The sequence below is a fragment of the Mustela nigripes genome, chromosome 5, assembly GCF_022355385.1.
Source record: "Mustela nigripes isolate SB6536 chromosome 5, MUSNIG.SB6536, whole genome shotgun sequence".
Taxonomy (NCBI): domain Eukaryota; kingdom Metazoa; phylum Chordata; class Mammalia; order Carnivora; family Mustelidae; genus Mustela; species Mustela nigripes.
The window spans coordinates 64,755,694-64,770,056 of record NC_081561.1 but is presented as its reverse complement, the minus strand read 5'-3'; the positions used below and the strand labels follow the sequence as shown (position 1 = coordinate 64,770,056).

The 14,363-nt window shown below is 39.3% G+C and overlaps 1 protein-coding gene across 1 annotated transcript in view; it reads right to left on the bottom strand.

Annotated features, from left to right (window-relative positions):
- Positions 1-1,776: 1,776 nt before the first annotated feature.
- The window catches only part of GLO1 (glyoxalase I), a 24,616-nt gene continuing 12,029 nt past the window's right edge, over positions 1,777-14,363 (bottom strand). The window contains exons 2-6 of the mRNA XM_059400546.1: positions 9,997-10,079; positions 7,295-7,435; positions 6,480-6,547; positions 5,494-5,583; positions 1,777-2,142 (exon numbers count right to left, since the gene is read on the bottom strand). Of these exons, the coding sequence (XP_059256529.1) occupies positions 2,054-2,142; positions 5,494-5,583; positions 6,480-6,547; positions 7,295-7,435; positions 9,997-10,079 (471 nt within the window). The 3' untranslated portion in view covers positions 1,777-2,053. The remainder of the gene's footprint in view (positions 2,143-5,493; positions 5,584-6,479; positions 6,548-7,294; positions 7,436-9,996; positions 10,080-14,363) is intronic.

Sequence of the window (14,363 nt, the reverse complement as noted above, 5' to 3'; positions counted from 1 at the left end):
TTCAATGCACACAGAGATGAATTTAAGGAATAAGCAAGGCCTGTCTTTTGACACATTTTTCCTTAGCAAGTAGAGAAAGCTTTTTTCCCACAGAAATAAGGTTTAGAAGATTTATGAATCTAATTACCTTCCCATTTGAGAATTCCAGTACCTAGCATGTGAAACTGGTCTTCACTGGTTCCCACAACTCACCCTTTGATATTTGGACTTTCTTCTTTATATCTTTTCTACCATATTCCTTTATCCTTATTTATTCTTCCCACCTTTTCCACACTTACTTATCCATAGAAACTATCTGCTTTGCAGGACAGACAGAATTACAGTTTCCCAGCTGAGATGAACCTGCAAGCCCTTTCAAATCATTGCAGGCTTTTTTTCTTTTTCTTTCTCAAGATTTATGTATGAGAGAGAGAGAGAGAGAGAAAGAGTGGGGCATATGAAAGTAGGGGGAGGGGCAGAGGAAAAGAATCTTCAAGCAGACGCCCCACTGAGTGTGGAGGTTACTTGGGGCTCAATCCTAGGGCCCATGAGCTCAGGACCTGAGCTGAAACCAAGAGTCGATGCCCAACCAACTAAGCCACCCAGGTGCCCCACTGCCGGCCTTTTTATAAAGAATATGCTGGTCAGTTCACAAATTAAACACAGTCTTATCTGAGAATTTATTTTCTTTTAGTCTGTAAGTACTGCTCTTTGTTTGAATTGCTCACATAATCCATTCCACCCAAAAAGGAAATGTTAAGTGCTTCTAGCAGTGGAAACAGCAGTCAGCACAGCCTATCCAAAGGTCTTCCGCTAGAGTCTACAGAAAATCTAAATGTTAGGTAAACCACCAACCAGATGTTTTTGTTTCTCTGGGCCATGAGATTGTCAAAATCAGTTTGATTTTTTAAAACCCATTAAATATCAATCATGGCAAGAAAGACCACTGAGCTGATTCCTGATAACTAAGTAATGTTTTTGCTGAACATCATTTATCCTAAATGATTACTGGCAACAGAAAGACCTTGGGGTAGGGGCTCTTTGAGTAATGAAGTAACACAGGCATGGCTTGCCCAGGGATAAGCAGGTGTCCCCAGAACCGCCATGTACTACAGACTTCCTCCGCCGCTCCTTCCCTCATCCTGGTGCTCGGGCCCCAGTGCTGAGAGGACAACATTCAAACTCACTGACGGTTTTCACAGCAGAAGTGAGTGGAGGAGGTCTTGTGAGGTACTAATTTTTGAAGTACAATCTTAATACTAAAAATGAGAATCAGGTCTCAAGTACTTGAGCCTATTTATAATACTGCCTTAATTCATTAAAGTTATTTTCCATGTCTAGCCTGCCTTCTTTCTCACAGGATAGAGGAGAGCTGGGAGGATTAAATGAGATACAGTGACAGCCTAGCCCAGTCTCTGCACACCAGTAAATATTCTTCCCATCTACCGCCCCATCCCCAAATAAAGAGGTTAGTCCTTGAGCTTAGAAAGTACTTTGTAAGTAAGAAGAAATTAGCTTTTCTATCAACATCCTTGTCAGTCTGATTCTGACTTGCTCCCAAGACTACCTTCTCTTTTGTGAAATAAACACTTTATACTATTTGAAGTATACATGAAGTTTCATTTTTGTTCAGTGTTCTTTACTTTTCGTTGTGAAAAGGTATTTCTGAGGAATTGAAACCCCAGAAGGTAACCACAACAAAAACTTGTTAATTTTTTTTTTTTTTTTGAGAATGATGATTCAAAGGCAGACTTGTTGAGAAATCACACATAGGAGAAAAAAGGCAAATGCAGCCTCTGAAAGGAACTGTTCTAATTATTACATAAAAAAGTAAAGTTATTTAACTACATTCAAGGACATAAGACAAAGCACTACTTTAAAACCACAGTGACTGAATTATTAGGTGAAAAACATAGGCTGAAATAGAAAAGGGGAATGGACTTCAGAATAATCTGAATTGGGACAATGATTCTTTAGTCCTAGATGTTTCTGTTGTCTATCTTGAATTACACCATTTCCTTTTTTACCTCCCACAAGGTCTTCACTAAAATCACAAAGCAGTATTCTCACAGAACTAAATGATAGTTGTCATTTTGTTAGGATTCAAAATTTCAATCCAGTAGCCATCGGGATCTTGAATAAATGCCAGGCCTTTCATTTTACCTGTAAGATGAAATGAATTTAATTATAAAAGAGACTTTTTAAAAATTTAAAATTAAAAACATTTTTTATTAATCCAAATTTTAATTTGCATTTTAAAAAGTACATTATTTTGCTTATAGTTTTAATTTTAAACAATTCTATTGTCAGTGTTGCCCAAATGCATGCGTTTCAGAATGACTAACATAGTTACCTTCCACACACAGCTGGGAACCAACTCTCCTGAAATAAAATCTGTAACTGGCTGCAGTTTTAGGCACCTTATTTTTATTTCACCTTCATGATACAGTTCATGCTACCCGTTGAGTAGTTACAGAGATTGTCTTATTTTATTAAGATTTTATTTATTATTTGAGGGGCACTTGGGTGGCTCAGTTGGTTAAGCAACTGCCTTTGACTCAGGTCATGATCCCAGGGTGCTGGGATCAAGCCTTGTGTCAGGGTCCTTACTCAGCAGGAAGCCTGCTTCTGCCTCTCCCTCTGCCTGCTACTCTGCCTGCTTGTGCTCTCTCTCTGTCAAATATGTAAATTAAATAAAATAAAAGATTTTTTTTATTTGAGAGACAGAGTGTGTAAGCAGGGGAGGGGCAGTGGGAGAGGGAGATCTTAAGCAGACTCCATGCTGAGCACAGAGCCCAATGTAGGGCTCAATCCTGGGACTCTGAGATCATGACCTAAGCCCAAACCAAGAGTCAGAAGCTTGACTGAATGAGCCACCCAGCACCCCAAGATTGTTTTACTTTAAAGAAGAAAAGAAAACAGGTGTTTGAGCAGGTAACATGGCATACCCACACAGCAGAAAGACCCAGAGGCTTGGGTCATAATGACTTCTTTAAACACTATTCTAGGTCCCTCAGCTCTGTCAGTCTTTCTCCTAGGAATTCATAACTGGGATTGAGAGGCTCGTTGGCCTAATAGTAGAGTTGTTTGCTTAAATGGAAAAATGTGACCTCAGCAACTATTTTGGGACCAAGATGCTAAAAGAGTCTGACCCCTATCTCTCTCTGGCTCTTTTTCCCAAGATCAACCCCAGAGGAACATATCTGGAAAATGGGAGGAAAAAAAAGTGAGAACTAGGGTGGTGACTGGGGAGAGGAAGAAGTGGGTTGGGGTAACAGTTTTAACCTGGTCCATTTGGAAATGGATAGTTTTGGCCTGGACCAGAAAGCAGTCCATTATGGCTGTGGGAGAATAAACAGAAGGGGTTTTATTAGTTTGGCTCTTGTTCCTCCTCCTAGTGTCTTAGGCATCAGCTCCTGCCCCCACATTAGGGGAGGTTCAAACGACAGGTTCAGATGCCCTCAGGAGTAAATAAGGGTAGTACGGAAGTCTTATGCCCTTGAGAAACTGACAGAAATAGGTGAAAACCAACTGATCTCCCCAGCCTTCACTTTCTACACAATCACAGTTAGGGAATGACCACCTCAGAAGAAGGGTCTCCTGCCTCCTCTCTGAGGGACAGAGGGGAAGAAGCTGTGACTGAAGAGCTGTTGTGCAGAATGCAAGGTGTTTAACTCTTGTCAGGTGCCTAGGGATCTCTGCGGGGCCCATCTTCCTGAGAGCATGGGGGCTGTTAAAGACTGGGGTCTAGCTTCTCCCCATTCACACTGCCTGATGCACCAGAATAATAATAGTTGCAATGACAAGAACTCCTCAGGTATCAAAGTGACAAGAATTTGAGGAACATAACCATAAAACAAACAGTGGATGACAGATTCAAATAGAAGAACAAATATTAAACCAACGGCCCAAGAGCTATTAAAACATGTAAAAGTGATGAATGGTATGAGCTATTACCAATATGAAACAAGAACAAGAAAATGTTTAAGGAACTGAGCAAAAACTAGGGATCAAAATCATTATAGCTGCAATTCAGAATACAATAGATGAGAACATAAAAGATGACTCTCAGAACAGATAGGAAAAAGAGGAAAGATTAGCTAACTGGTATGCTAGTGTGAGGAAATCTCCTAGAATAAGAAAAAAGAAATAACAAATATAACAAAAGCAACCAGAGCGAAACAGAAGACAACCTGAATCAGCCAATTTTTCAATAGCAACACTGGATAGAAAAATAAGACCATGGAGTTATATTTTCAAGATCAAAAGAAAATAAACCTAAGATTTTATATTCAATAAAACTGTCATTCAGATACAAAGATATGGGTCTGAGGCTTACAAAGCTTCAAAAGTTTTGCCTCACAAAAAACCCTCTGAAAACAGTTTTGGTTGAGATACTTAATAAAGGGACAGAAAAACCCAAAAGATGCTGCAAGAGCTACACAGAGAAAAGGACTTTGATATATATATTAAAGAAAAAAAAAAAAAAAAGCCAAGGCCAGGGGGTACCTGGCTGGCTCAGCTGGTAGAGCATGCAACTCTTGATCTCAGGATTTTAAGACTGAGCCCCAGGCTGGGTGCAAAGATAACTTAAAAATGCAAAATAAATAAATAAAAGCCCAGGCCAAAGAAAAAGGAAAAATAAATCAGTAATATCCTGGTCTGGGAAGGTATCTGGATATCAAATCTCTCTCTTTTTTTTTTTTTTTTTAAGATTTTATCTATTTATTTGACAGAGAGACACAGCAAGAGAGGAAATACCAGCAGGGGGAATGGGAGAGGGAGAAGCAGGCATTCCGCTGAGCAGGGAGCCTGATGCGGGGCTCAATCCCCGCACCCTGGGATCACGTCCCGAGCCGGAGGCAGAAGCTTAATGACTGAGCAACCCAGGTGCCCCTGGATATCAAATCTCTTAATTGAAAAAAAAAGGATTAAAATGAAATGTGAAATGTTTCAAATAAAAATTGAATTAATATGCTGGCAGAAACAGATCTAAGAAGAATAGTTACAATATATATAAATCCAACAAAATCTAGATACGTACACTACTATTTCTAAATAGATACCTAAACATAAGGACATACAATGGTTATAGAAGAATAAAAATGAAAGACCAGCCATTTACTAAGGAGATGTGGTGTATTTATATTAAAATCAGATTAACATTAGCCTTAAGGAACTTATTTTGGGGTGGCTAGGTACACTCTGAAATAGTGAGAATCAATGGCCAGTGAGAATATGGTAAGGTCAAAGGGTGGGGAGAGAGCCCAGGTTTCTGTCAGCTCTCCAGACTGCATCTAGTCCCCTGTGAAGCCACCCTACTTGCTGCTTTAGTTCCCTAAGATACCCAGGTATTTTTCCAAGAATTCTATTATTTTCCTTAAGCTGGCTGAAGCAGACTTCCTCAAAGTTACTTGCAAGCAGAAGGATCTACTACAACAGTACTCTCTGTGGCTACTTCATGTACATTAGTTAATTGAGGAGAGGCCGGGAGAAAGCAAGCAGCAGACTTACCATCGTCAGGTCTCTTCACAAATTTGACTCCCAGTTCTTCAAATCTTTTACACGCACCATGTACGTCAGGAACAGCAATTCCAATGTGACCTTTGGTGGCCACCCCCAAACAAGGTGGACAGAAGGAAGAAATAATTACTGCAGGGTATCCAAGGGCCACAACTAGCCTCCAAAACGAGTTTGTTTCAAAACATAAGGCACCTGAAAACTGACTGAACCAAATAAAGTTCAAAACTTGTATTAAAAAACAAGACTCTAAGTCTAACTGGCTGCGTATAATAAGCTAATTAGTAGCTCAGACTTATACATTATCTCAAGTAAGCCCAATACTGGGCTCATGTATAGTTCAATCTGTTAAGAATAACTATGGAGAAAGAGTAGTCATTTACTCATATTTAATAGGTTTGCTGGAGCCACTGACTATATAGCAGCCAATTTAAGTCTGCAATCCTGTTATCTTGACTGAGAGATTCTAGATCAGGGCAGAAGTGTATGCTAACAGAAAGGGGGATTATTAGCAACCTTGGTTTTAGTTTTTTAAATTAAAAAGTCTACTGGAAATATACTCCTGAGACTGAGAAGTGAAATCATTGTGAGAGTAAATGTAGGGTTTAGATGGAGACTATGAAATTAACTCCTAAATAAAATTCTTATGGAAAAATAAAACAGCCATACTCCTAAGAAGTTGATTATTCTTTTTTCCAAAAACACATATGTACCCTTATGTTTACTGCAAAATTACTTACAACAGCCAAATTTTGGAAATAACCCAACTGTCCATCAATATTAATACATATACATACAATGGAAAAGTGAAATTCTGCCATTTGCAACAACATGGACAAAGATCTATAAGCATAATGCCATGCGAAACAAGTCAGTCACAGAAAGACAATACCACACGAAGAAGCTGATTATTCTTATTAAGTGCCCAACGCACAAATCACACAAATCCATGTATACAGCACAGGAACAGGCCAACGTACCGAATCCTCGAGGGTCTGAGTTGCCACTGTGGTAACTCTGGGTCTCATCATCTTCTGTGCCCCAATTGCTACAAAAGGAAGGAAAACAGAATTACAAGTGACCTGTAGAACAGATATTCTGCTGCAATAATCTCTCTGAAATCTTAGCATGTATGTATGCAACTTCATATGCTTGGTTTCATCTTTGCTACTGTAAATATTTAGGTTTCAACTACAGAAAAGGCAAATGGGAAAATATGATTTTAATTAGACTAAGGAGACAATAAAACCAGGCATCTGGATAACAATAACGATAACAGTAGCAACTGTCATTTATTATACTTTATAGAGGCTATTTATTTATTTGATTTCATCTATTTGATCAAATAGATCTATTATATCTATTTGATCTATTTATTTCTTTGATCTCATTAAAATATCTTCCAAACAGCTCCATGGGCTAAGAGTTGAGTCTCCATTTCATGAATGAGACTGCCACCAAAGGAGGAGACAACGTGTTCAGGGTCACAGAGCTGTCTCATCAGAGCCAACACTCATGTCTAGGTCTGTCTGATTCCAGAGCTGTTTTGAATCAGTGGCACACTAAATCAAAAATCCTGAAATAAATGCTCTTTCATTAGTTATTCCAAAGGACACAGAAACAACATAAAGAATAAAACAACATTCCTAAAATGCCGGAATTACGAAGACCTTAAAGACTCAAGCTGTTACAAATGCAAAGTGATTAGGCGGACCTGGTTTAATTAAGCTTGTAAGTAAGGAAAGAAGGTTTATAAAAATGCAAACTATACAGAAAGATAAAAATTGATACTCACTGTGTCAGTTCAAGTGTAGCTTTCCTGGAGAATACCCATGCTATTTTTTCATCTTTATCTTTTGGGATGTCATTCTTTTCCTCATAAGCCAAGAAATAGAGTGAGAATTTCATAGTGGGAAAATCTAATTTTTGGAGTAGCCTGAAATTAAACAACAAGCCAAAATCAATTAACAACAGGAAAGGCTGACTCATATTAAAATCAACATGACAATATTCAAGTTTTACTAAGAATAATATGAACCCATTTAATAGGAAGAGCAGTGGGAAATCAATGAAAATATCTCATTTTAAAAATTCATTTGTAAATATCAGTGAAATAAAAAAGTTTTCACAAAACAAACTTTTATAATTCTTCAAACATAATGAAATTTAGCTGGAATTACGGTACTTGTTTATGTGGCAAAGGTATCTTCAAAGAAAATTTTGTCCATTTTTGATAAAAAAAATATGATGCATTTCCTTATTGTTCTTTCAGATATATGACATTCAGTTAAGTCAAATATCTTACTATGCCAAAACTCCTAGGAAAAGGAACTGAGGATAGGTGGTAAGAGAGAAGGAAGGACAGATGAATGTCACAAAAGACGTGAATGTCAACGATATAGTGGTTAAACATAGGAAATACTGCAGAAAGGTCATACAATATTGAGACTGTAAACAGGTGACTAAACATGGAGAGGTCCTGAGGGCAGTTTCAGGAGAGGGGCAGAAGAAGCCAGATGGCCCTGATGGGAGACAAGGGGAAGTAAGAAAGCACAGTTGACCTATACAGATGATGGGTGATGATGGGAAAGAGCAGAAGGAAAGAATTATGCTAGAATAAAGATTTCAGCTTGTTCGTCGATTGAGGGAAAAGGGCCAGTGGAAAGGAAGAGACTGAGAAGAGACAAAGAGTGAATGAACTACCATCCTGAAGTTTTCAAAAAGATGGGTGAAGGGTGCCTGGGTGGCTCAGTGAGTTAAGCCTCTGCCTTCGGCTCAGGTCATGATCTCCCAGTTCTGTGATGGAGTCCTGCTCTGGGCTCACTGCTCGGCAGGGAGCCTGCTTTCTCCTCTCTCAGCCTGCCTCTCTGCCTACTTGTGATCTCTGTCTGTCAAATAAATAAATAAATTCTTATATATATAAAAAAAAAGATGGTTGAAGAGGTGTCTGGGTAGCTCAGTCAGTTAAGCGTTTTTGACTCTTGATTTCAACTCAGGTCATGATCTCAGGATCAGAAGATGGAACCCTGCATTGGGCTCCACACTGGGCATGGAGCCTGCTTAAGACTGTCCCACTCTCTTCTTCACCCTCAGCCCCTCCCCTTGCCAAAAAGATAGTTCGAGTCATGGCCTATAAATAAATTTAAAAAGTATACCATTATTCTGCAAGGAGTAGAGTAGAATGAGGATGGACACAATACAATTTCATTTAGATTATTGAGAACTAAATGCTCAGAGATAACTTTATTTATAATCAATAAGAGAGAATGGTTGAAGCGTACCTAGCAAATGGAAGGTTTCTAAGCTCTTTTAATTATCACTGCTATGTAATACACCTTGGCCCACTGAGACCCAGCGCTGACTTCCCACAAGTAAGATTTACTCGAACATGTTTATAATAAGGTCATGAAAACTATCTCTGCACCTACTAAAGCAGACTGCACAAGCCTTGCACACCAATCAGGTGGGAACTGGAGCAAATGAACCTGTTGTAACCCACTTTTCTCAGCAAGCATATCTTACAGTATAATGTCAAGTTGCACCCCATTTGGGGGCTCTTGAAAAACAAGGTCAACACTGAAGTCAATCAGATCTATATTTGAATTCCCCCTCCGCCATGTGTGCCCATTGTGGCATTTGGGGCCAGTAACTTAATGTCTTTAAACTCTGGCTTCTTCCTTCATCTGTAAAATGGGGAATATAAACAGTTTTGTGAGCTACTGTGGAGACTGAATGAAAAACATGTAAAATGTCTGGCAAATGCTGAGTGTTCAATGTATTTGTTTTACTCTGTCTTTTACATATGCTGTAAACATTTGCTGAACTACTTTTTCTGGAAAGAACTATAACAAACTGCTAACAGCAGTTATTGTTGAGGACAAGGACTGGGAAAGGGAGGCGACTGCTTTTTATTTTGTATTTTTCTGAACCGGTCAGATTTTCTAAACAAACATATACTGTATTACTTGAATTTTTCTCTCAATGTCAACGGAGGCTATCCAGGCAGTCAATTCAAAATCATTTCATTCTTTATGTATCTATATTGTCAGAAACAAAGAAAAACCCCTCATGTTATTCAGGGAAACAAATCAAGAAAAATAAACAAATATGCTTTGAGAACCACAAGATCAGTGGATACTACCTATTCAGGAAAAGAGAATACATCCCATAAAAATGAGACAGGTGACCAATTTTAAGCTAACTCATTCATTTTATAAGTAATGCATTTTTATAACTCTATCTTTTCCAAAGTAAATAAGAGGCTGTAACATTAAAAGGATCTGAACACATTAAGGATCAAACAACTCTCAGAGAGAAAGGAGGGTGAGAACACCCAAGTACTCGGCCAGTGAGCCCAGTCCAGACACCTGGCCAAAAGGACTTCTGTGATTTCTGAAGAAAAGCGTAAGCCATTTTTTAAATGGATCTGGAAACAATTCCAGTATTTGCAAAGTTATGCATTTAAACATTACAGGCACCAGTAAATAGTTTACTTACGTCATTCCAAGAATTCTAGTATAAAAATCCAATGACTTCTTAGGATCCTTAATTCGTAGCATGGTCTGCTGCAACAGAAAATCCTAAGGAAAAAGAGCACGTATCAAACAGGTGTGATATCTGGCACTTGTCACCAACGTTAATCAAGCTTTCCACTGGAGGATACAGTCTGCCTCTGTAACACAATGTTTCAGAAGAAAACAACTTTGTCCCCTCAGCCTTGCCTGGTCCCCACACCTACCACTTACACTGCCTACAGCTCTCTGCCCAAGGATGCTTCTGGTCACGAGAGTAGGCCCCTGTGTGGGGCAGGCCCAAAGGGCCAGGGAGGTGGTTCACACCCTCCAAATAACCGACAGTGGATAAAAAACCTGGCTCCCCTGGCCCTTAGTGGGACAATTCTACAGTCATGCAGAGACATCCCTGCAGGATGACAGCCCAGTCGCCCTCAAGGGTAACACACTTCCACATACTTTTTATTGCATTCTCTGACTGCCTGCCAAATAAACTACTTACAACCAAATAGTCCAGTCTGCTTTTGGACAACCCAAAATGAGATACTGATGTTACAAATAAAGAATTTAATTACTGTAAAATGTGCTAAATGAATGCATAAAATGCCTTTCCAAAACTATTGGTAACCATAGCAAAAAGTTACTCACAAGATCCTAGATTACTAAAATAACTGAAAGCTTAAAAAGTTACTGTCTCGGGACACCTGGGTGGCTCAGTTGTTAAGTGTCTGCCTTCAGCTCAGGTCATGATCTCAGAGTTCTGGGATCCAGCCCCGCATCAGGCTCCCTGCTCGGCAAGAAACCTGCTTCTCCTCTCCCACTCCCCTGTTTGTTTTCCCTCTCTCGTTGTCTCACTCTGTCAAATAAATAAAATCTTAAATAAAAAAAAGTTACTGTCTCTAACTCCACTGTGAAACTGTCCAATTTACAAATCAGGAAACAAAAGGCTTGACATCATGAGAAGAAGGTATTTTAATTCATGGAATTAAGATTATTAATGGCATTAATAATACTTTCCATCATTTGGAAACTATGCAGCATTACTATTTATAAGTATTAATATCCCCATTTTACAGATGAGAAATACACCTGAGGTGATCAAATTGTCTACTAAGTTCAGGTCTCTTTCTACCATAGATGCCTTCCAAACTATGAGTCCGTTCACTACATTTGTGCTTCCTAACAGATTTTTTCCTCTTATACCCACAGCTTGACAAACAGGCCCCAAAATTCTGAACTCTCCCTTTGCAGACATATAGACATCTCTCCCGTGGAACTCACATCATATAAACACAAATGTATTTTATTCATTCAGCATCATTAGAAAGTATTTTTCTATCTTGTTAAATTATTTTTTAAAGATTTTATCTATTTATTTGACACAGAGAGAAAGATCACAAGTAGGCAGAGAGGCAGGCAGAGAGAGAGGAGGAAGCAGGCTCCCTGCTGAGCAGAGAGCCCTATGTGGGATTCGATCCCAGGACCCTGAGACCTTGACTCGAGCCAAAGGCAGAGGCTTAACCCTCTGAGCCACCTAGGCACCCCTCTATTTTGTTAAATTTTTAAGTAACCAAAATGTACTCTTATTTTAAGCATTAAAATTCTCAATTAAAACAAAACTAGCCTAAATACTACTTTATCTTAATAAGCAGATCTCAATGAATATAATAATTTCATTCTTCATTCACAGCTTATTATTACATATAAGGCAATCTGGCATAGAGTAGATTCCCAATAAATATTTGTACTCCTGAAAGTCTTAGTTTCAGCAAGAACTAAAAAAAGGAAAAGCAGCTCTTGACATCCAGGTCACAATGAGGTCTTGGTTTTCCCCACTGAACAAAATCACAAAAGCACCCCCTAAGTCATGCTGTAACTGCAATGAAGGGAGATCAAAATACAGCAAATACAATTCAACTTCATATTCTTGGTTAGTGCAGATTAAAACAAGGCACCGTTTGAACTTTGGTAAGTGGGATCTATACACAAGTGGCTAAAACTACCCGAAAAATATTAGTTACTACTGCATACACAAAACCTATCTAGTTATTTGCTTTAAAAATGTGTGGAACTTCCTTATTTTCATGATTCAGGGACATTTCTATAAACATGAATTGTTGTCTTACAATGTAATATAGGAGCTCCTGGTACATTTACCGCTACTTTTCCTATATTGAGATGGTCCCTGGAACTCCTGTCTTTATTTTACTCTTTTAATGAGTTTTTTGTCCCCTCACATACCATTAAGCTATTAGTTGTCAATTCTATCAGCAAAACTGTCCTTTCATGGACATAAAGCTAGTGCTCGCTTAGGCAGCACATACTAAAATTGGACATAAAGCTAATTTCCCTAAATTCTTTGATTCTACACTTCTCACTCTCCGTTAGCACCCTGATCCCATCAACCCCTCCTCCCACCCAGACTTGCTGGTACTTTTCTCTCTCACCTTGTCCCCTAAAACCTATTCTTGAGGAAGTCTTTTTTTTTTTTTTAAGATTTTATTTATTTTTTTTTGTCAGAGAGAGAGAGAGAGAGAGAGAGAGAGAGCAAGAGCGAGCACAGGCAGAGAGGCAGGCAGAGTCAGAGGGAGAAGCAGGCTCCCTGCGGAGCAAGGAGGCCGATGTGGGACTCGATCCCAGGATGCTGGGATCATGACCTGAGCTGAAGGCAGCTGCTTAACCAACTGAGCCACCCAGGCGTCCCTTGAGGAAGTTTTAAAAGTTAATCCAGTTCACTCTTCCACTCAAAAACTCTGAGAAGGCTCCCCATTTCACTCAGTTAAAGCCAAAGTCCCTATGAGGGCCCTCGATGGTTGGCCCCGGTTGCCTCACTCACCCCTTCTCCTGCCCAGTCACTCAACTTCACTGTTGTCTTCAGCAGGTCACCTAGACCTTTGCTGGAAGGCTCTTTGCCTGGAGCCACTCCTCTTCTCTGTTTTTTAAAAATCTTTATTCATAAGTAGGCTCCACACCCAATGTGAGGCTTGAACTCCTGACCCTGAGATCAGGAGTTCCAAGCTCTACCAACTGAGCCAGCCAGGTGCCCCTCCCCAGAGCCACTTCTAATCTTTTTAACTCTGCTCAAATGTCATCTTCCCAATGAGGCCTTCAACTGACTACTCTAACTCTCCACTTACCCCTTTTTTTCATTTTCTTTTTCCATAGTACTTGTCACCATGCAATATGCTATTTACTATGTTTATCTTTTATTGTTTTTCTTTCCCTATTAGAATATAAACTCCATAAAAACAAGAGCGTTTGTTTTGTTTACTGATTCACCTCAAAACGGAATCTGGCATAGAGTAGATTCCCAATAAATATTTGTTGAATGAGTAAATGAACTTTCACTATAATGTTTCTTTACAATCAAGCTGCATCCAACATTGCCGAAAAAAAAGAGAAAAAAACCATTACACTCAACATAGTACCTGCGTGCCAGACACTGTTCTTTTTTTTTTTTAATTTTTTATTTTTTATAAACATGTATTTTTATCCCCAGGGGTACAGGTCTGTGAATCACCAGGTTTACACACTTCACAGCACTCACCAAAGCACATACCCTCCCCAATGTCCATAATCCCACCCCCTTCTCCCAACCTCCCTCCCCCCAGCAACCCTCAGTTTGTTTTGTGAGATTAAGAGTCACTTATAGTTTGTCTCCCTCCCAATTCCATCTTGTTTCATTGATTCTTCTTCTACCCACTTAAGCCCCCATGTTGCATCACCACTTCCTCATATCAGGGAGATCATATGATAGTTGTCTTTCTCTGCTTGACTTATTTCACTAAGCATGATACGCTCTAGTTCCATCCATGTTGTCGCAAATGGCAAGATTTCATTTCTTTTGATGGCTGCATAGTATTCCATTGTGTATATATACCACATCTTCTTTATCCATTCATCTGTTAATGGACATCTAGGTTCTTTCCATAGTTTGGCTATTGTGGACATGCCAGACACTGTTCTAAGTGATTTACAGAAATCAACTCATAATCTTCACAACAACCCTATGAAATATGTATTATTACCATGCCCACTCTCTCTGCTGAGAGAGTAAGTGTCAGAGAAAAAGCAGTCTGGTTCCAAAGACCTTGCTTTCAACAACCTTGGCTAAACTGCCTCTAACAACCAAGAAATTAGACAAATAATGACACAGCATAACAGAATATTGTGAATACATTTAAAATGCTGCTCTAGGGCACCTGGGTGGCTCAGTGGGTTAAAGCCTCTGCTTTCGGCTCAGGTCATGATCCCAGGGTCCTGGGATCGAGCCCCACATCGGGCTCTCTGCTCAGCAGGGAGCCTGCTTCCTCTTCTCTCTCTGCCTCTCTGCCTACTTGTGATCTCTGTCAA